Source organism: Leptodactylus fuscus, chromosome 4, assembly GCF_031893055.1.
Source record: "Leptodactylus fuscus isolate aLepFus1 chromosome 4, aLepFus1.hap2, whole genome shotgun sequence".
NCBI lineage: Eukaryota > Metazoa > Chordata > Amphibia > Anura > Leptodactylidae > Leptodactylus > Leptodactylus fuscus.
In genome coordinates this window covers 93476043-93498932 of record NC_134268.1, presented here as the reverse complement: position 1 = coordinate 93498932, position 22890 = coordinate 93476043, and the positions used below count along the sequence as shown (strand labels likewise).

The 22890-nt window shown below is 42.0% G+C and overlaps 1 protein-coding gene across 4 annotated transcripts in view; it reads right to left on the bottom strand.

The window, feature by feature from the left end:
* The window catches only part of HIVEP1 (HIVEP zinc finger 1), a 137020-nt gene that overhangs the window by 85201 nt on the left and 28929 nt on the right, over positions 1 to 22890 (bottom strand). The window contains exons 1-2 of one of the 4 annotated variants that reach the window (XM_075270815.1): positions 20648 to 20874; positions 18068 to 18213 (exon numbers count right to left, since the gene is read on the bottom strand). In XM_075270815.1, coding sequence (XP_075126916.1) covers positions 18068 to 18107 — 40 coding nt within the window. In that variant the 5' untranslated portion in view covers positions 18108 to 18213; positions 20648 to 20874. Of the gene's footprint in view, positions 1 to 18067; positions 18214 to 18459; positions 18656 to 18809; positions 18923 to 20647; positions 20875 to 22890 lie in introns of those variants that run through there. The other 3 variants (XM_075270816.1, XM_075270813.1, XM_075270814.1) reach the window with 3 other exon arrangements.

Sequence of the window (22890 nt, the reverse complement as noted above, 5' to 3'; positions counted from 1 at the left end):
TCTTCAAGAGGAGCGAAGAGGGATCATCAATGCCAACAACACACTCATTATATGGCATCCCAGAGAGCTGCTGAGATGCCAGAACAATCACAGGCACAGCACGAGGAACAAGTTCAGCGGCAGGCCAGCTTGAGAGCTGCCGAAATGCTGGAGCAGGCGGATCATCAACACCAACAACACACTCATTATATGGTGCTCCAGCGAGCTGCTGAGATGCCGGAACAATCACAGGCATGGTGTGAGGAACAAGTTCAGCAGCAGGACAGTTTGAGAACTGCCGAAACGCCAGAGCAGGCAAACCATTGACGGCAGCAATTGGCTAAATATAGGCAGAACATCGACGCCAATAACCTGCAGACGAAGTCGCGGGCAGAAGCAAGTGTGTACATAATCGGAAGTATTCCCTATCATGCAATATTGCTGGAAATCTCATGCAAGGCAATTTGCTTGGTTGTCAGACACCAGAGTCCATCTTGTAGAAGAGATTTCTACAACATAGGATGCTCAATAAGATGCAAGATTGCACAAGAGAGGACATACTCCTTCAGGCTAAAGGCCCCACGTAGCAAACTTTCTGTGCTTACAGAAAATGCTAGAGTTTCTCCAGCTATAATTGACCTGCTATGAATTGAAAATGGGTTTTGAAAATGCAGCTGTGTGGATGGGAATAGTCAAAATACCATTGACTTTGCATGTACTGTAAAACACAACGTTTTGCTAACCATCTGCAAAAAGCCGCAACAGAAGGCCAATGCCCTGCATCAGCATCCCTGTCCAACTAGACAGCAGGCAAATATATACGGCAGCAGAAAATTAAGAACATACCTTTCGGCTGAGGCGCCACTTTGCGGAAAAGCAGCTTTTTTTATGAAGATTTTTCTGCGTTTTTTTGAGTCAGAGCCGAGAATGGCTACAAAAGGAATGGCAAATATATAGTAAGTTCTTATACTTCTACCTTCTGCTCAAACCATTCCTGGCTTTGGCACAAAAATACACAACAAAATCAGCTGCATTTCCACAACATGGGGCCTTTGTCTACTGCCAACAATTACGCCTAATTCTTAGTCAAGTATACATGATGGTTCAATGCGCAGAGCAGCGAATCAAGATACAAACTCAGACTCCAGCTTTAAAATAAAATGACTAAATATATTTTAAAATTATATTATTATACAATTACTGGTATTGTTTAATTAATTAGTTGAGTTGTTTTTTGCATATTCAGTTAATTAGGAATTCCATCACCGACTTTTTAATGATTTAAAGTATCTTTACTGCTTCTGATTGACCATGGCTGTCAGCGATTTATGTAGGAGCTGGAGTCGGGCTGTGGGAAAAAAAAAAAAAAAGTCGGAATTGTTGGTTTGGCCTTTCCAACTCGACAGCACTGATGCAAAAGGCCGAGGCCATGTGGTGTTAAAGAAAAAAACGTGGAGTTTTATAGTCACTGCAAGGTGGATGGGATTCTAGCAAATGCATGCAGCAGATACACTGCGACTCCCAAAACCATGTTAATTACACCTACGGAAATGCCAGCGGTTTCCCTAGGTATAATGGAATCAGAAGGTCCAAGAAGGAAACCTCTCCCAACTTTCTGTGAAAAAATGCAACGAATTGCCGCCGTGATCTTTTCCGTATCACTTTTTGCCTGTGGCTCGCTACGTGAGGCCTTAGCCTTCAGGTTATGTTCACATGGACTTTGTTAGGATTCTTGGATGCAAGTCTGTCAGATGCCAGCAATAGCTACAACGTATTTTTAACTAATATGCGATAGATAGATAGATAGATAGATAGATAGATAGATAGGACACATCCATACATACACACACATATTTATAGGCTTTTTTTCAGTTCTGGATTCTTCCTATTACTATTCAGCATGTGGTTTGGATACAGTGATAGGAATTACTGAGTAGGACTGTCTCCTGGACCAGTCTACAAGAGTAGATATTAGGTTTCATAGTACATAGTGCTGGAATAAATGATTTCCCTATAGATGTGGTGTTATGCCAGCAAGTGATGCCATAATGAAACCTGCCTAATATGTGAGGTTTCTGGCAGAATTAAAGACAGCAACAAATTTCTCTCTGCTTATAAATAAACCCTATTTTAGTGCAATTATTTCCTAAAACCATTCGCATGTGACTGAACAAATTATGACAGCACTGAGGCTTCTAGTGGAACAACAACAGATCAACAACAGCTGTTTGTGGATTCTTCTTGGACCTCCCTCCTCCTACAGCATATGCAATGCAAATCCTGTGCTCTGAAGCGTTATTTCAACCTTTACCAACCAGTATGCTATGTGACAGGCATAATGCACACGGTCGCATGCTGGAGCCGTATATCTACTGCAAAGGATGGGATTGGGAGAACTATTCCCAAAGCTTATTTGCAAAGATCACAACAATTATCCATTGTGTAATTCCCCTCATCTTACATAGGTTTTACTATGTATTTGTTAGTTAGAATCAGAATCCAGCATTACTCTCCAGCAACCTGCAGCCGGGTCCGTTTTTTGTTTGGCATTCTCTGTAGCCATCCAGTGCTTATGTCTAAATTGAATATTATAATGCTTTTTTTGACTACAATATCTGCACTAGGTCTCTGTTTGATACCCTCTGCAATGCACCTGCTGTCAACCTGTGACTGCTCCATTGCCTCTGCAATTTGTTTTTGTACCCTGAATCCAGCGCACAAGGATAATATGGCAGCTAAACACACATTTATTACCAAACCCAAAGCACATTTATTACCAGGCTGTGTAAGGGGATTCTCTGCCCACCATAAAGCAGGCTTACTGCAGGCCATGCGGACTCCTGTGTTAAGACAAAAGAAGGGTCATCTTTGATAACCCACCAGGGACAAGGGTCACTGTCATGTAAGCTCAATCAATTGTCTTTATAGTAAGCATTACATGACATTTATGTAGGGGTCAGCAGGGCATGACATGTCAAGTGCTTTATTTATTTTAATCGGCCATAGAAAAACCTGCGATTTAGTTAATACACTCAGAGAATCTTACTTGGAAAGCCGCTATTGCAATCTTTGTTTGTCTCTATTCTTAACAATCAGCACCCCGCATTCTTCTTGACACATCTGATTTGTTAACTCAGTCTGGGTACAGTGAACTTCTCTTCCTGCAACTGAGCCAAATAAATTAGCATTGCCATTGTATTCAGGAAGTCATTTGCCTGATAAATCGTGGGCATAATCTGTCAATCTGCACAAAATGTTAGTAGCTACAGCAAGGAAATCATAACACTGAAAGACTAACAATAAAAAAAAAAAGCTTCATTTCTTAAATTTAGTTCCATTTTCTTTTTTATGTTGATGTATGTATCAAAGGCGTCTGACAGAGTCTCTGTTACAGATTCTCTGCAGCTGTTTTTCTCATGAAAACTGTGACCATTTAGACCCATCCCATCAAGGCTCACTCTAAATCAATTGGTTTGGTCTGCTCAGTGGTTATATAGTGTAGCTATGTCCCAGCTTACATCTGTGTTCGGGATTCTGTTCAGGAAGTTCGCTTGGGGACCCCCCAAATGGAACCCTATACATGGGAAAACACACGGACCCCATAGACTATAAGGAACCCGTGTGGTTTCCACATGAAACATGCAGAGAGAAAAGTGCTGCATGCAGCATCCTTCATGTTTACGTCAGAGTAAATGGAAACTGACAAAGACGAAGGGGGCTCGGTCTGTTTCTGTTATGCCCTGTTCACATCAGCGTTTGGATTCAGTCCAGGGGAGTCCGCATACCAAAGACAAGTGCAAAGCGCTGTGCTGTAAAAGTGCACGGACCCCATAGACTATAATGGGGTCCGTTTGCTTTCCGCCAGATCACCGCAGGGATCATGCGGACAGGAAAGTAGTTCACCATCTACTTTCCTGTTTGCATCATTCGTACGGGCAGTGTATGGCAAGCACACAGATCCCATTAGAGTCTATGGGGTCCGTGTGCTTTTACAGCACAGCGCTTTCAGTTGCGTTTGTATTCCGTTCGGGGGGTCTCCATGCGGACTCTCCCCAGACGGAATACAATAGCTGATGTGAACGAACGCTTACCATGCTACAGATAATGTCCCTTGATACAGTAGTATGAAGCTAGCCTTAACCTTGATTCACACAACGGAGTTTCACCCATAAAACTCAGTCTGTGTGTTCACTGGATTTACCAGCCTGAACAGTATCCTAGGAACAGGACTCCTAGCATCATAGGAGGCAGGGAGTTCTAACACCATGAATAACCTTGATGCTAGGAGTCCATCTCCCAGAATGAAGTTCAGGCTGGTAAATCCAGCTAACCCATGGACCGAGTTTCATGGGTGAAATTTAGTTGTGTGAACACAGCCTAAGGCTGGGGCTCCACAGGCCGGAATCGCCGCGATTTGCCCACGGCGGAAACGTCACATGAAAAATTGCAGCATTTTACAGGACTTGCAAAGTGGATGGGATTCATGCACATCCCATGCCCACTTTGCAGTAAAAACCACAGCACAGACACGCTGTGATTTCCCAAACCAGCACGGTTTTGGAAATCACAGCATGTCAATTATATCTACCGAAATGCCGGCAGCTTTCCCGTAGATATAATGGTAAAGTCCGGGGAGGAAAACTCTGAACTTTCTGTTCAAAGCACTGTGGGAAGAACCGCGATGCGGTCCCGCCCCGCTTTGGCGCTGCATATCATCCTATGGTGCCTTAGTCATTAAAATATAGGTCTCTGTAAGTATAATTGAAGTATAATTTCTGTCCAAAGCACTGATGGGAAAGGCGCTGCAAGACGCCACGCGGGGCTTAGCCTTAAGTTTTGGTGTAATTTGCAAATTCTTAATTGCATTGACAACCAGTTTGGTCGCCAGTTGGATCCCTGCATCTATGGGGTTTTACTGTATTCCAATTTCAGCTACTTCTCCAGACTTTCTAGTCTATATATATGCAGGGGGAGGACCTAAAACCAAGAGCTTTTATAATTTAAGATCATGTGTAAAGTTTAGGACCATGTATAACTTTTTAGTCTATCCAATAATGTTCTTTCTTTATTTTTTTTTTCTAATTTGACACATTGGGACTCTATTTAAAACTGAAGAGGATATCAATTCATTTTACAGGCCTTTTTAAGTGTAAAATGGTTTAAAATATTTTCCCTCCTTTTCCCATATTAGGTTTTAAGGCAGTTTGCTCAGTGAATATTTACATAAAAAAATGAATCCTTTAATTCTTCCATGTGCAGCAATGTTAGGAATGTGTACATCTAACATATACTATGACACCAAGAGCATAAACCCTGGGTTAAGTTTAATTGTATCCCTCTGCCTTTGGCTTTAACAGCCTCTGTGCATGGATAAAAATCGTTTGGATATAGAATTTTATATACATACATATACAAAGTAGATAGGGTAAACCAGATTAAAGTTGGTGAGCTGGCGTAGTTATTTTATGTACATTCTGCCTAACGCAAACATATTAATGGACTTGACACTTTTAGATTTTACAGAATTTACCGTAATTCATTATTATTTTTACTATAAGAATACAGGTTTAGCTTCCTCAAATACAGGTCATAGATGACAGTGATTTAATGGCGACAACCCTTTAGTACCATTGTACTTCGCCATCCAGAGCATAATTCTCAGTACACCCTATACGATCAGGAGTTTTTGTGCAAATTTCCCTGTCCCATTGCAGATTCAGTTGTTAGTATGTTAGCCCAGCCCTGTCAATAGCACTGTATGCAGGAGTGTGCAGTGCCATCAAGCTTACCAGTTTCCTACCCCATTGGCTTGCACTGTAAGGGTGCATGCACACTACGTAACGCCGGGCGTGTATGAGAGCCGTACACGCCGGCATTACAGCAGACTGCCGAACACTTCCCATTCACTTCAATGGGAGCGCTCGTAACAGCGGCGTTTACGAGCGCTCCCATTGAAGTGAATGGGAAGTGTTCGGCAGCCCTGCTGTAACGCCGGCGTGTACGGCTCTCATACACGCCCGGCGTTACTCAGTGTGCATGCACCCTTAGGGTGCATTCACACGGAGTAAATGCACGCTCATTTTGGCAAAATACACGTGTAAAGAATACACGTGTAAAAATAAGACTCCAATTCACTTCAATGACATTTTACACGTGTATGTTGCCATCTTTTTTATATGTATTTTGACGTGTTTTTTTTTCGTTTGTTTTTTTTACACGTGTAAAAAAATGTCATTGAAGTCAATGGGAGTCTTATTTTTACACGTATATTTTTTACACGTGTATTTTCCCAAAATGAGCGTGCGTTTACTCTGTATGAATGGACCCTTACAAGCTGCTGGGTTCTGGGTTCATATCTAGGGGGTGTATGTTCTCCTTGTGTTTGCGTAGGTTTCATCCCATACTGACAGGGAGTTTAGACTGTGAGCCCTACTTGGGACAATAAGTACCGTATATACTCGAATATAAGCCGAGTTTTTCAGCACAGTTTTTGTGCTGAAAAAGTCTGCCTCGGCTTATACTCTGCTCATTACGGTAATTCAGCAATATCATAGTTACAGACCCGGCATCCGGACCTGGCATACAGACACCGGGACGGGTGCTGGGCCGCAGCATCGCCACGCTCATAGCAGGAACGTAGCGATGCTGCTCATTTCAAACTGCAGAAGTACTTACAGTACTTCTGCTAGCAGGCCCGGAATACAGAATCAACATCCCCCCCTCCACCCCATCACACGCCGGGTGACGTGGCCACGTAAGCTCAGGCCCGCACCCGGCGTGTATCTGCGTTCCGGGCCTGCTAGCAGAAGTACCGTAAGTACTTCTGCAGTTTGAAATTGACAGCATCGCTGCACTCCTGCTTATGAGCGTGGTGATGCTGCGGCCCGGCACCCGCACCGGTGTCTGTATACCGGGTCTGGATGCCGAGTCTGTAACTATAATGGTGCCCCTCTGCTTCAGAGCGGTCACCATACCAACCGGCACCTCCGCTGTAACTTTTACATGTCGGAGCTCCCTAAAATAATGCCTGCAAGTGTGTTACAGTGAAGATGCTCTACGATGTCCCGGTACGAGGGATCCGGGCAGGTGCCGCCATGCTGCAGGAGGGAGGAGGGAGCGGGTGCGACCGCTCTCTCAAGTGCAATCCTTTAGATAGGAACTGTGGCCGGACGCCGGCAGAAGCGCTTCTGCCGGGAATTCCCCTCAGCGCTCCTGCCGGCGGCCGGCTGCAGTTCTCCTTCAGGTCCGGCCGGCTGGGGATTCCCCTCAGAGCTCCTGTAAAGGCTCCCCGGCTGGCAGTGCTTCTCTTTTGTAGGCTGATCTATGCAGCCTGCAAAAGAAATGACATGCGCAGTAGCCGTAGTAGAAGCAGCATGCTACTGCGCATGCGCCCGGGCCATTTTTTTTAAGCAATGTCAGTTCGCGAGCACCGGAGGACGGGACCCGAGGACATCGGAGGAGGTGTGGATGAAGAAGACGGCGGACCCTGAATGCCCGCCCACCGTGCACGTTTGGTAAGTTTATCACATTCTGTTTTAGGGTTTTATTTTAAAACGGGGGGTAGTTTAATATAACTTTTACTGTGCCTGAATAGCCTTTTTAAAGGCTATTCACGCATATGTGGGGCTCTATCAGCATGATTTTGCTGATAGAGCCCCTTTAAAGGGCATAGCTGCAGTACCTAAATCCATTGCTACACTTTGTATGGTGAGTAAACAGCATGGCTTCCGGAATTGTAAACATTACCAGGAGCTGATCTGTGGGAGCCCGAGTGTTCCCTGTAGGATTGACCACCAATATTAGAAAGTGGATTACCCCTTTAGATAAAAAATAAATAACCCCCCCCCCCACACACACACACACACACACACACACACAACATCAGAAAGTAACTACGCCTACAAAACGTCTTAAAGTCTATGTCATCAATGGAAAGTTGTTCAAAAACTAGAGGAACCTCAAGCACAGGCTACAACAGTGGAACTAAATAAGCCTTAGCACTGGTGAAGTGGGGTTAGCTATAGCAATCTCCCCTTCTCTACATCATACCATATCCAACCTCCCTTCTATTGTCTCACTGAAAACAAGCTGATGTTTTTAGCTATTGGGTTTTAAGGTAGATTGAATAAGTTACTTTTTATTTTCTTTATTGATCAAAATTGCCCCACATTTGGCTGTAACTACTTAGTAGAAGCTGTCCCTCAGTGAATTTCTATTTCAGGCTCAGGATTCAGCTCAAACTTTATCAAATTCAGTCTGACATTTCCCAAGAAATAGGGGGTTATTTATCATCTGCCCCTTTTTTGGCCATACTTTTAACAGCTGCGCCTTTTTTAGGCTAGTTTTGTGTGGTGCTTATTTATGATGTAGGCACACCTCCTGTAAATGTTGTGCACATGTTAGTTAGTTTAGATGCGCCTTTTTTAGCCTTCTCTACTTTGTTTGCCCCTTTTTGGTCAAAAAGGTGCAACTGCCCCTTTCTAATGCATTGTAACTTGACGGGTTCTTTTACACTGCTCATACACTGGAGAGCATTTTTTGGCCCTAAAAAAAAAAAAAAAAAAAAAAAAAAAAGGGCGCAAGTCATAAATACAGGCAAGCCCTTTACAAAACGCCCCCTTTTCTACCTAAAAAGCAAAAGTGGCGAGAGCAGCATTACAGTGTGAAAAAAAAGGCACATATGCTTCATAAATGAAGTGTAGCGCAGAAAAAGACTTCAAAATGGTGCAATTTACACTAAAAAAAAGTGAATGTAGCTTAATAAATGTGCACCATAGAGTTCTGAAATCCTGAACGGGCAGGACTATTGTGTCACCTGTAACCTCTTCTTTACACTTGTGTCTTGCCATTGTTCACAGATTACTGCAGGATCCCTAGACTTGCAAATGAACGAGCCAGTGATATCATAATGACATCACTGCAGGCAACAAATCACACATTTTCGGCTACAGAGGAGTCCAGAATGAACTTGTTCTCTTATGAGCCAAGAACTAAGAGATAGAACTTCACAGTTCCACCGTCTGTCCACATTTCTGAAATATTTCTCAAGTCTGTGACAAGGAGACAATGTGCAGCAGCTGTTGAGACTGGTGTCAAGTCAATAACCTAGTTGTTTGGAAAGTACCTAGTGGTTGTGGGCTAGTCATAGTGAAAGAGCAAGCTAGTTCCTCCTTTGAATCAACTGTACTGGCTAAAGTCACTGACTGAAAGCAAAGTTTAGAAAGAAGTCAGGGCCTTTCCAAACACATACATAAATAGCATTCCCATGTTTAGATAAACTATCACACTCCAAACTATGTGCATGGGTTTGTCATGAACGAGACTACACATCAAAACAAAAAGAGCTTAAAAAATTACCCGATCCTATTCTACACTTCTTTCCTAGTTATTGTTAAGTGGTTTCCACATGTAAGAGGGCATTCACATGGAGGAAGTTGGCGCTGATTCTGCCACAATAACCTGCGGCAGAATCAGTGCTTAAAAAAGAAGAAAAAAAAAAAGACTCATTGACCTCAATGGGTTCCGTCTTCCGCGTGGAACACATTGAAATCAATGGTTTAAAAAGCCTCCCATTGATTTCAATGTGTTCCACGCGGAAGACGGAACCCATTGAAGTCAGTAGGAGTCTTTTTTCAGCGCTGATTTTGCCGGGAGTTATCATGGCAGAATCAGCGCCAACTTCCTCCATGTGAATGCCCTCTTAAGCGTTCACACACATCCATGTTTGGTTTATAAGTACTTCATAAACATTATTCTCTGGAAAAGGTTTAACCTTCCTCCCTCCAAGGGGCACAACTAATATTCTTCTACTTAAGTTTCCTTACTTCTGCCACATTTCCATGCTGTTATACTGAAGATGTAACAGCTCTAAGAAGTCAGAGCAGATACACTTGTTTATTCTGTAGGGATCCAGCGCTGAACACAAATTAAGAGTCAGGTTCAGTTCACATTGGCACAGTGTTATGCTGCATCTGTCCTTCAGTGAATCAAACGAAGCTCAATGGACCCCACTGACTTATAATGAGGTCAGTCAGGGTTTTGTCATTTTGCCAAGAAGTATAGCACTGCATGTAGAGATTTTGCCATATTTCATTAAAATAAATAACTAAAAGAGACAGCAAAGAAAAATGACCCACAGACTTATGCATCACACAGAAATTGAGGGCCATGATTCTTTAAGGAAAGTTGCCTAATCTAGACATCTTCCAAGTAAAGAGGGCTCTGTAGAAATGGAAAGGAAAAAAAAAAAACAACAGGTAAAGACCAAGTTCACATCTGTGATGTGAATTACATTTTTCTGTTCCATCATAGAAGTAGAAAAATGAAATTCGAATAGTGACAGGTCTATGACTCAGGTGTAAAAAGAATCTATAATGATACTATTAACATGCCAAAATAGGACATATTAACATAATAGAGAATGGGCCCCCTAAAAGGCTGAAGAAGCAGCACCCCCTCTAGGAAACCATATTACACATTTTCCAATTTCTACCCCCGCTGATAACAGTTGGGTACCAGGGTCTACCAAGATAAAAGGATTACATATGAAAGATATTAAACACTAACAATGTAATATATCTTCTGAGGGGGAATAGATTTACGTAACTGTCCCATTCATCACCACTGGAGAACAAGCCCTATGCCAATATATGGATTGGATTTATAGAATAGCAGAAAGTTTTGCATTAAATTTGCCACATCTGAACTACCATTAAAAGGGGTTGTATTGGATTAGAAAACCTCCCCAACATCATATGATAGGACAACTTTCACAAATATACATTATTTGTCCAGACTTTAATACATAGGTTTTGTCTGGCATTTTAGTTCACTGACGTGAATGGAGATGGTCTGCAATACTATCTACAGCCTGTTAGCAGGGGTGGCATGATTTTTGAATGCAAGTAGCCATGTTTTACCGAAAACCTTTCAACCCCTTTAACAGGCAGACAAGTTTCTAATAAATAACTCTCAGTTGTCAGTAAAGAGTTACTATCATTTACTAACGCAATGCTGCGGAAAGTGGGCAAATGTAGCTTGTGGTGTATCATGTGATCAGTCATAGATTCTTGCGCAGAAGTAGAAATGCAGGTTGCTAAACTCGTCTCTATATGTGTGAACAAGAAGCTATGGATGTAGTTATCATATAATATATCACATTACTAAAGCTGAAACTATTTATAGGTCATAACTTAAATGGTAAAACTGTTTTACTGTATGACGGCTGAGGGCATTTACTAGAAACTGGCCAACCAAAGCCATCCTCATGGATTAGACATTGATGAGAAGTGAAGAGTGGGACAGGCAGAGAAGGACAGATTGATAACTATGTGAAAACACATGGTTATGGAACCGTAGAATTACCTTTCATCTCACAGCTATACCAAAGGTGGAATTTATTAAGACTGGTGCCCACACAATAGGTCAACGGGAGTCTGACATCCGGACCCGCATCAATGAGCTGTGCCAGCTGTCTTTGTGGGGTTGGAAGCTTCTGCTGTGGATGGGGCCAGAGGCAGCTCTGCTTCTATTCAAGGCACAATCTTGCTTGACTAGGAGCAGAGCGGATTCTGGCCCCATCCACTGTAAAAGCTTCCAACACTGATCAGTACAGGATCTGGGTGTCAGATACTGTTGACCCATCCTGTGGACAAGTCATCAATAGAAAAACCGCTGATAGGACCAGAAAACCCCTGGCACTTCTCAAGAGGCCGTGTGTGCCAAAACTGAAATCTATGCCAGCTGGTGGACCAAGTTGTCCCTGCCCAGCCTGCTTTGATCTCCATCCACTCCATGAACTTTCATAAAAGTAACAAGAAGGGCAAAAAAATGTCAAAGCGGTGCATCTTCAAATTTAGGTCATTGATCAAAGATGTCTCATTTCTATACCAGTTATCTGTTGTGAATTTTTTAATAAATTCCCCCTAATGAACCTCTAGGCTCTAAATCTGCACACAACAAGAAGGTCCAACTCAGAATCACATTTACAGAAGTCATGAAAAGGAACAGGAAGGTAAGATGTAGGGGCGACAGTCATCCCTGGTCGTATGTCAATGACAAAGGAGCTCAGTGAAACTCAGAGGAAATCAGAAGAGATGCCAAAAGTGGAAGACTGACCATCATTGCTAATACAGTATATATAGCAAAAATATCTATTTTCTTCTTGATAAAAAGTGAAATTGCTATCTAGGTACACTGTTTGGCTGAACAAAAATGAATTGTTTGACTGTTTAATGACTCAGTTATAAGCTACTGCCTGAAACCCATTAAGTTTTAACAAGACCATTTCATCGAGGTTTGTCCTGTGCCATCAATATATCTCTCAGTATGTTATCTGACCTTCTGGACTAACTCTGACATTGATTTGTCATTTACTGTAGGGGATACTGAAAGTGACGCTTATTCTCAGTACTAATGCTGGAATATTCTGCTCACAGGCCACACCTAAAGTTCATTTCCGAAAAGTATTGCTTATTTAGACAAGAAGCACCATGGCTGTAAAGACTTGCCAAAGTAAACAGTTAGACTGGCACTTGGAAAAGCGGCACGCATTCACCATTACGTAAGCCTCTGCATGTGGAACCACATTTCTCATCATTTCCTTTTAACACTTTTAGGGCAAGGCTATATATTGACTTTTTATAGCAAGATTTATCCTTTTAACTTATTAAAATTACAGCTGCAAAGCGACATACAACTGAATGGGGGGAGACTTCGTAAGCTAAACTTGCTGCAAAAACTAGTGTACATGTTTTGCACCACATTTATTAAAATCTTGAACTCTATATACAATCTATAAATCTATATACACGATGGAAATGGGAGCAGTCAAAATACCAGCAGAGGACAGGATTACAGCAGATTCTAAGGCTAAATTCACACAAAGTTTTTTGGTCAAGATTTTGAGGCCGTATCCGCCTCAAAATCCGGACCAAAAAGACATCTCCCATTGAAATCAATGTGAGCCGCTCGGGTCTTTTTTCCGGGAGCGTTTCTTCCGGCTCCCAGAAAAAAAGAAGCGAGATGCTTTTTCTTCAGGCCGAGTCACCTCGCGATTCGGCCTGAAGACACTGCCTCCTCCGGACTAGGCCCATTCATTGTATCCAATTGTATCCAAGCAAAGACTGAAAGGCAAAAACTGAAGCAAGACATTGAGAGAAAATAAGCATCCTGTCAATCTTAAGGGCTCGTTGACATCTGCGCCCGGCACTCCGTTCTGCAGGTTTCCGTTTCCTGCACAAAACAGAGGCAGGATACGGAAACCTGCAGGACTCTCTTTGTCACCCATTCATTTGAATGGGTGAGAAAGCTGTCCAGCCGTGAGCGTTTTATGCTCTCCACCGCTAAATCGTTTTTTTTAATCCGGACACAGAGTCGGACATGCAGTACTCTGTGTCCGGATTTAAAAAAACGGTTTCGCGGCGGAGAGCATAAAACGCTCACCGCCAATCATGGCCGGACCCAGTCTGTGCTTTCCGTCTTCTTGCATGCAGAAGACGGAAAGCACAGAACGGAGACCCAAACGCACGTGTGAACCTAGCGTTACTGAAGATTCCGCAGCTGATCAACTACAGAACCCATGGCGTAAGACATTCTGGTGAATATCCCTATTCATTTAAGGCTTATCAACAAGTAAATGCCACAGTAGAAAGCTGAAAGCTCTGATTTGTCACGCATGTATGTTCTGCGGCCTACAAGAAGAAAAAAAATAGGTATAATTAAAAGCTTTAATCAGCGTCTCTGTTTTTGTTGGATCCATTTCTAGAAATATGAAATGAGTCTAACAAGCCTTGATGATAACCTATTTTGTCAGCATTTTCAATCCATGACAAAGTGACAGTTTTACTATCAGTTTCTATAAAAGTAATCATATATGTCAATATGTCAACACTTCTTTCAGTCCAATAACTCTACTGGAAAAAATATCAAACTTTAGTTACTGATCTAGCCTCCAATTTACTAATTTATGTCCAAATGTACATGTTTATTATTGTGTGGAACAAATAATCCATACATTCCATAAGTGGCTCTTGTTCTAAGGCAATGTGTAGTAGTTATGGTGCAATTGATATATTGTACTTTTATACAAAGCTTCCGCTGGATGCAAGTGAATTGTAGATACTATTAGATCATCAAGCTCAATCACTCCCGGTAGATGTGGACACAGTGGGCTGAACACAATGTCACATACAAATACATGAAGCTACACATACCATATGGCAATGGGCAGCCTATGTGTTTCTTCCTTTCATAAACAGGCATATTACTGGAGTGTACAAGAGGCATACAAATGGTGAAGTGGAGGTCTGGCTGTGACAGCTATGAGCAGAAGTGTAAGGGGGGAGCTCTTCTATCAAAAGAGAATGTTCTGATGTGATCACTAATGGAAGGTGGGGCTGATGTGACTATTATTACTTTTTCTTACTAGTATTCTTTACTAATGAATTTTGGCACCTGTTGTCATATTAAACATCAGATTTTGAGGCTTTCAAATGACATGAAGATTGCAGTTTCACCGGTATCTTTTTGAGATACTGATGGTCTATGTTGCTAATTTTCATTAGCGCAGCATACCTAATAAAGGGACCACCAGAACCCAACGTCATAGATAGATATTTTCACCTTGTGAATTGGTGCTTCAATTGCTGAGAACTCAGGTCTGTGGAGTCTGAACCAATTTTGGCTGAAGTCAGAAAAGAAGTTACTGACTCCAACTTTGGCTTAAAAAAAATTATTTTTAATTATATGTGATTTTTTTTTTTTTTTGATATTGCATAATGAATTAGATGCATAATTTGTTGCATTTATACTTTTTTTTTTTAGGAATTCAATCACTAGCATTTTTAGGAATTAGAGGCGTTTTACTGCTTTTCTCTGACCATGGCTGTCAACAATTTATGAAGGAGTTCTTGTAGGACTCCACACTTCACAGCCCTGGAAAATATCACCTTTTTTGTCAATATGCAATTGAGCCCTTTGCTCCAAAGTAGTAACGCCCTTATTGCTCATTTGCATATTGAGAAAAACAGTGATATCTCGGCAGTGGAGGCACCAATTCAATAAGAGACAAAAACTTTGATTCAGGAGAATCTAATCTATTTGTGGGTCGGGTTAATATTCTGGGTTCTGGCGACAGGATCCCTTTAATAGGCATACTGCTTTAGTGAAAATCAGCAGCATGTTCTATGGAGGTTTATTTTGCTTTAAAGTTTTCTAAAGTGTGAAAACTATGGCAAACCTGGAAATAACAGATTCAGTGAGAAAAAAAAATATCAGCTGCCTCTGAACTTCGTTTTTCAGGAGCCAGTTTGTTTTTCAGCAGCAGACAATAAATCACGATTCACTGCGAAAATAAAGCACACTAAACTGTAAGTTACTGACAGCAAATATCTAGGAATTGTCTTTCCAGGATTTGTCTAGCCCTGGACGAAAAGGACAACTCCATGAAGAAATTGTAAAGCAGATCTGTCACAAAACTTTGCTCTGGCAGCATTTGTATTGAAATATTATTTACTAATGAAATTTGCTCTTTTCTTTGACTGACTGCTCTTCTTTATTCCTTCTCTTGTTTCTTTACTGAGAACTGAAAGCCGGCCACTGCTCTCATTAGGTGTACCAGGGGATCAATGCAAACAGTCCCATCTTGGCACTATAAAATCTACAGTGCTTTGTGCCATATGTCAGATGAGATTCTCAACTTTCACATGAGATCACAGTTCTAAATGTATTATTTACAGAAATATTACCAGGTGAAAAAGTTTAACTATTTTACTAAAGTTATTAATGCAATAAATGCTGCCAGAAAAAGCAAAGGCTGTTCTAATGTTTATCTACACTTTAATGTACTGTCCAATATAGGAGCAGTATATTACAGTTACGCATTAATATGCTGGTCTACATAGGGGGCAACTACTAGTATGTACACTTCATTGCGAAAAAGCAAGTTCCCCCCACCCCCTTACATGGCAGTATGTCACCATCATGTTTCTCCCAGTTTTTCTTTATACAAAACCTGCTTGTATTTATTTCCCTATCTCTGATGTTTTTGCTCTGATCCAAACACTTTACTGACAAAAAAAAAATATAATAATAATACAGTGACATATAGTTTAGAAATCTAGTGTATTAGTGAGAAGTGCGCTCCCCAGGACAGATGATGTACATGCGGAGCATATCTGTATGCATAGTAGCCTGTCATTCACCTGTCTGAGGGGCTCAGAGATGCAGATGAGCGCTCTCCACATGAAAACACCAGACTCAAGCTATGAGACAGGTGTTTTATTTTTTCTTGCAGCTAAATAGATCAATTTTTCTCCTGTTTGGCTACTAAGGGCTAGTTCACACGGGGCACGGGACCGCTTATTTTGGTCCTGATTTTGATGCGGGAAGCCGTGTCACAATAGGTCCAAAATGCGCCTGCCGTGGCTTCCCGCTCCGGAGTAGGCCCAAGTGAATGGGCCGAGTCCGGAGGGTGGTGTCGCGAGGCAAACGCCAGGGCTGACTCAGCCGCGGAATCTGACTGAAGAAAGGGCAGCTCGCTTCTTTTTTCCGTGAGCCGGAACATACTGCTCATAGAAAAAAGGAAGCTAGCCGTCTACATAGACCTCTATTATGAGGGGGCGGATTCTGAGGTGGATTCGACGTCAGAATCCGCCCCCTCTTGCCCCATATGAATGAGCCCTAAGTGTACTTGCCTGTAGCTGTAATATGCTTCCCATATACAGTATATACACTTTAAAATCCATTTTGAGTGTTGTCATTTAGGAAGCACACAGCATTCTGAAATGTATAAGAGGATTTAGGCCATCTCAAAAGAAACAGAAAGCACAGGGTCCACCAGATAAAAGTTCAATGGTGTATGTTTTGAGGTAGAAAAAATGCAAAGATAAAATTCTTTTTCAATGTCATGTATTAGGTCTTTTAGTTTACTGTGATTTACTCAGGAGGAGGGTTTCCTTGACTCTTGTGAGTCACTTTCAAGCACATGTTCAAGGTCAAACCTAAATAAATACCTTTACTCAATATATTAGATCAATGACTGGTGTTAATCCATTTTATATATCTCAATGTGTGTCCAAGATCCAGGTCTTTGGTATCTACAGGAAGACATAGGAGGTAAAGGTTGCATGTACTGCCAAGCACCACTTGTTGGATGCAAGGTGTATAGCTGACATAAAAAGATACATTGCAAGGTGAAAGAAGCATACACGAAACATTACAGCTCATCTATTACAGTTGCATGTGCAGAGACTTACACTGTTTTGTTTATTAAACCATCATTATTGTACATTAAACAATAATTACACGGCAAATTAAAAGTTGGCAGATTTATCTATATAATTACAGAAAAAATATACAATGTCCCTGCTGGTGTTTGCAAACAGAAAATGTGGATGGGAAGGCCAATTTCTAAGCACTGAAATATATTATTGTAACCTGTATATGGTGAATACTAATAAAACATCATACTGTTGGCAGGAAACCCACTTGACATGATGTCATTCCAGTGGTTTCATTTCACAATGCAATGACATAACATTACCGGTGCAGTCTTTTTATACATTGCTAGAATGAAGTTATTACACTACAAGCCTGACATCGGTGGAGTGACCCTTGCCCCCGTACTGACCTCAGTTCTAGTCCCAAGACTGAGGCCTACAACACAGGTTATATTGTGGGCCCTGCCAACAGTAAAGGTGCTTTTATATCACATCTGTCTTGCAGAAGTCTTTTGGATGATGTGACATAATCAGGTTGCCCATAAAACTTAGAATTCATTGCAAGTTAGCGCATAGGAGCAACACTGACAGGTCAGCCGACCGGAGATAGACAAAGGATATCCCACGCTATATATTTGGGGGTCATTGTACACTTTACAATCTTCTGCTTTAGCTAGGAAGCAGCAGAAAATCGCCGCAGATCAGGCTCTTCTCATGACTCTATCCAGGACAGGATTGCAGCTACCAAACAATGACATGCTGCAGAGCATCTCCCTCCCTCTCTAGCAAGGCCACCTTTACTAGGTAAACAGCTGGATGCATCCCTCCAAAACAAGCAAACAATCAGAACAGAGAAACCATTTGCTAACCTTTTAGGTTTCTGGGGTGGATCTGTTTTGTCCGAGGCATGATCCTCCTCCTCCTGAAGCCTGGTTTTTCCTTCTCAAAAATGGAGAGCAGTGCTGGCGGAGAGAAGCCTCCATATACCCGCCAAGTGTATCAGTTAATCCAGCAGCTGAACAAGGGAAGGAGAAAAACAACATGAGGGAAGACAAGACTAAGGGGAGCCAGGATGCACTGGTTTGGGACTTCTCTCCCCTCCCACACCCCATGAAATGTACAACACTGCATGTGATCAGCAAAAATCAGAAAGAGCAAAGACAGAATGGAAACTAATAGTGCGGTTTAGGCAAAATAAAAAGAGAAGAGGGCTCCAATGAAAACTACAGCAGCCTTCCACACATATATACAGTACACACACCTTCAGGGCAATGCAAAACAAAACAGCATCATCCTGCACATGAAGATCTCGCTGGCTGCTCGCCTCTGGATCATTCATGCTTTTATGAATCACATGCGATGTGCACAGCCCACTAATGTGCCTGCTTTACAAATCGGGATGCCTTGTCGTCCTATTGCAACACTGCAAGCAAGAATACCGGGGAGGGAAAGAGAGAAGGGAGGGAGAGAGAAAGCGGGAGAGGAGGAGGGAAGGGGAGGTAGGGAGACAAGGGGTGACAGAGGAGAGAGAGAGAGAGAGAGAAAAGGATAACATTTGCTAGCCTGTGAATGAAAGCTCCCATGCACAGATTGAGAAAGCATTACGTGTACCTCCTTCCAGACAAGGGACCTTACCAGGCTCAGCAGCAGCAGTGCTGAGGAGGGAGGGAGCCAATTAGATCATCGCCACACTGAAATGTGATCTTCACACTGCTTAGCTATACAATGCATTATATTCTCACATTATACATACAATCAATGCAGAGAAATGCTGTGGGGTGTCCTATGGTCATGAACAAATACCATGACACTGACATCCTGCAAAGGTAGCGGCCACTAGACAGAGGGGATGTGCTAGCCATTGTGATAGTCTTGGCTATTTTCAGGCTGGCATGTCAGAAGCGGAAAGGGACAGCAAGGGTTAATTCTACCAGAGGATGGATTCAAGGGTTAGTGCTGAGAAAAGGCAGGGTGCCATGAGCACAGTCTGGAAGCATGAAGGAGGGTGGGCTTTTACCAGTGCTGGGGACAGGAATGGGATGAGGGGGCTGGATCTAGCAAGCCACAGATCAAACAGGATTCATGCACTTGACAGTTTGGAAAAGACAAGAGGCGATACAGGATGGCTGAATAATGTGCAGCAAAAGGGGGAAGGAGCTAAGAGAGAGAAAAAATATGAATGAATGTGGGAGGAGGAGCCTGGGGAAACCCCTCTGCAACATAGAGCGCCTTACAGGAACCCAAGAGGATTAGAGCTGCGGGGAGACTCTGCACTACATGCTGCTAGCCATACACATACACACAATGTACCCAGAGCCAGACAAAGCCTTTACTGCACAAACTGCCTTCATTTCTAATAAGGCTTTGCAGAATTGTGCAATAAAATGCCACATAAAGTGGAGGAAACAAACCAGTCTGGTGAGTCCATCCTCATCATTTGTAGCAATAAATGGGACGTAAATGAAGATCTGGTTATTTCTCACCGGCCAGTGTGAGGGCTGTAATATATTTACCTGCTAGGAATTCATTCAGCGCAAGTAACCACCTACCATAATATGAAATGTATTGTTCCTTCAGAATAACATCTTATTGTCACAGACTTCAATCCACTGTGGAATTTTGGCATATTGAACTACACGGCAGACAGGTTTTCCTTTGCAATACCATATTCAACAGTGACAATTTACTGTGTTATATATTAGTAACTGCAAGGCTGCAAAATTAAATGTGCAAAAAAAAAAAAAAAATTTACCTGCAGAAACGCAGGCGATTTCTCTGTAGATTTAGGCTAAGGGCCCACGATGCGGAAACGCAGCTTCTTTTGTTGCAGATTTTGTTGCGGTTTTTTGAGTCAAACCCAGAAGTGGATTGAGCAGAAGGGAGAAGAATCAGAACTTCTTATATATTCTCTATTCCCTCTGCAGCCATTTTTGGCTTTGGCTCAAAAAACCGCAACAAAAGAAGCTGCGCTTCCGCTCCGTGGGGCCTCAGCCTTGATAAGGGAAGTAAAAAAAAAAAAGTGTTTTTTCGCAGCATTTTTTAGCTTCTTTTGGCTACGTGGGGCCTTAGCCTAAGGCTCTGTCCACATCTACATGATAACCAAGACAGTGCTGGACCTCAAAGACTTATAGAGGAGTCCCTGGGACTGCTGGTATGTGGTGACAATTTCAAAATCAAATAAAAGTGGGCCATACATTCAGTCTACATAGTGACTATTGGGGAACATTGACTACCAGCAGCTATAAGAATATGCGGGCTGTGCATAACATAGTATAAACTGCAATGACTAATGTATTCTATGACGGTAAGACAGTGGAGTATGCAGTAACTGGTATTAGATTGCTTTCTTCTAAATCAAGACAACTAATAATGTGGTGAAACAGATGGTTCCTTTGCAAACTGCTGACTTTCTCCAAAAGATTCCATTAGGAAAAAAAAAATGACATCACCTCTTGGACAAGCGCGTCACCACTGTTTCCTTTGTTCCAGTAGGAGTCTGTGTGCCTACAGTACAATAACTATACATACTGGATTTGCATATACATCACACTCCTCTTTGTCTATCAAGGCGATGGTATATTGCTGTATGCCATGTGAGAAAACATGAACCAGAGATCTAAGAGTCTTTCATTTCAGGCGTGAAGATGATTTTCAAGGACAATGAGAGGAGACTGCCTCATTCCCACCTCTCTGCACCGAGTGTTGCGAATGGGAGGGACAGTGTGAAGCACCAGGCATTAACACACTATCTTCTGGTATGCTAGCTTTCTCCTCAAGAATTTGGCAGATCACTGGAGCTAGCTGCACACATCCCTTTATTCTTCATACCCTATGGAGAGGATATCTTCTGCATTCTAAGAGAGGAAAGGATAGAAGGCCTAGCTTGTGTATGTATATATATGTCGTATGTGTGTTCGTGCCCTGTGGACCTCACATAGGCAAGAACTGAAAAAGCTGGTTATGAAGTGAACTAACCAGAAAATCTACCAATATAATGCACTGCAGATGCTGAATTGAAGATGCACATAAGGACTGTATGTTTAACTGACACATTAAAAAAAAAAAAAAAAACGCACATTATCCTAACAAATTAAATAACACCCTCATTCATTGCTGTTCTTTTGAGCATAGGACAGCCATTGTTCATGGTCAGTTTGGCTGAGAGGGGTACTCTTGTTCTTTACTGTATACTATAGGCTTATGATGGGTCCTGTAGTCAATGCAACCTAATATTTGCAAAGTACCAACGCCAAGTGCATTTAAGTAGAAACATCTCATCCAATTTCCCAGTGGAACTTAATGTAATCTCTTGTTCCCTGCATAGCTGGTGACAGATAAAAGTTACAGGACTTTTTACCATCTCCAACTCTTTGCAATTTTCAATAGGTGCCGTTCTCATAATTCTGGTGCAGTTGGGAGGTTTTTATCTTTAACCTTCACCGTTCCTGAGCAATTACTTATATTAATTTCAGCGTCCAATAAGATAAAAACTCTACTGTCAGGCTGGTGGTCCCATCCTGTTTGCTACAGCTGTCAATCATCCACCTTCCATCTGACAGTAGAGATCCTAAGGGTAAGTGCACACGGAGTTTTGATCCAAAAGCCGGGTCGCTGCAACTGAAAGGCGGTGCACTGTACCGGCATCCAGCCACCCGCTCCGCTCCGGATTAGGCCCAATTCAATGAGCCTTAGTCCGGAGGGTGGAGTTTCTTCAGGCCGAATCGCGAGGCGACGCGGCTTGAAGAATGAACACCTCGCTTCTTTTTTCCGGCTCCCATTGATTTCAATGGGAGCCGTCTTTTTGGTCAGGATTTTGAAGCAATTACGGCCTCAAAACCCTGAACAAAAAACCCCGTGTGAACTTAGAGTAAAATTATGTAGAGTAATATTACACTTGTAAATTTTGCTATCCCGTTGACTTCAATGATATTTTTTACACATGTAAAAATACGCCTGTAAAATGTCATTGAAGTCAATGGGAGTCTTATTTTTACACGTGTATTTTGCAAAAATACACGCGCGTTTACTCAGTGTGAATGCACACTTAAGGCTGCATCTACACCATGTTTTTTTTTTGTTTTGTTTTTTTTTACTTATGATCATTTTCCGGCCCTCTGGTCTCCCGATTAGCCTCACATGAAAGGGTTAATCAGAAAAGCGACTTGCAACACAGGTTTTGCAGCTATATCAGCCACAGAATCTGCAGTAAGATCAAACATTTTTTTCAGCACCCTACTTTGATCTCTGCCTTCTATTTAAAACAGTGGGCGGTAGATTCAGTGCAAAATTTGCCTCAAAATCAGTGCCAAGTATAGTGTGTGAACATACCCTTAGTGTATATATTGACAAAAACTCAGGACAAGAAAGAAAGCTTTTGCAAACTGCTAACTTGGATAAGACTACAGCATATATGCCTACTATCACAAAATGTCTGAGATACTCCAAAAAGTCTTCCCAAACTCTCAAGAGAGCAGGAAATCGCCCAAACTACATTCTTTCATTCATATTATTCATTCATAAAAGCTGAGGAAGGAGAAATAAGTAAATGCAAGTCGTGATCTGAGGTCTGAAAACACTTTAGTGCCTGAACTCTGAATGCAGCCTGACACCAAAATTTATTTTGGAACATGATATCTGCTTATTTTGGGTTCTGGTATCAGTATTTAGTATGGGCACTAAATTTATTTAGTGG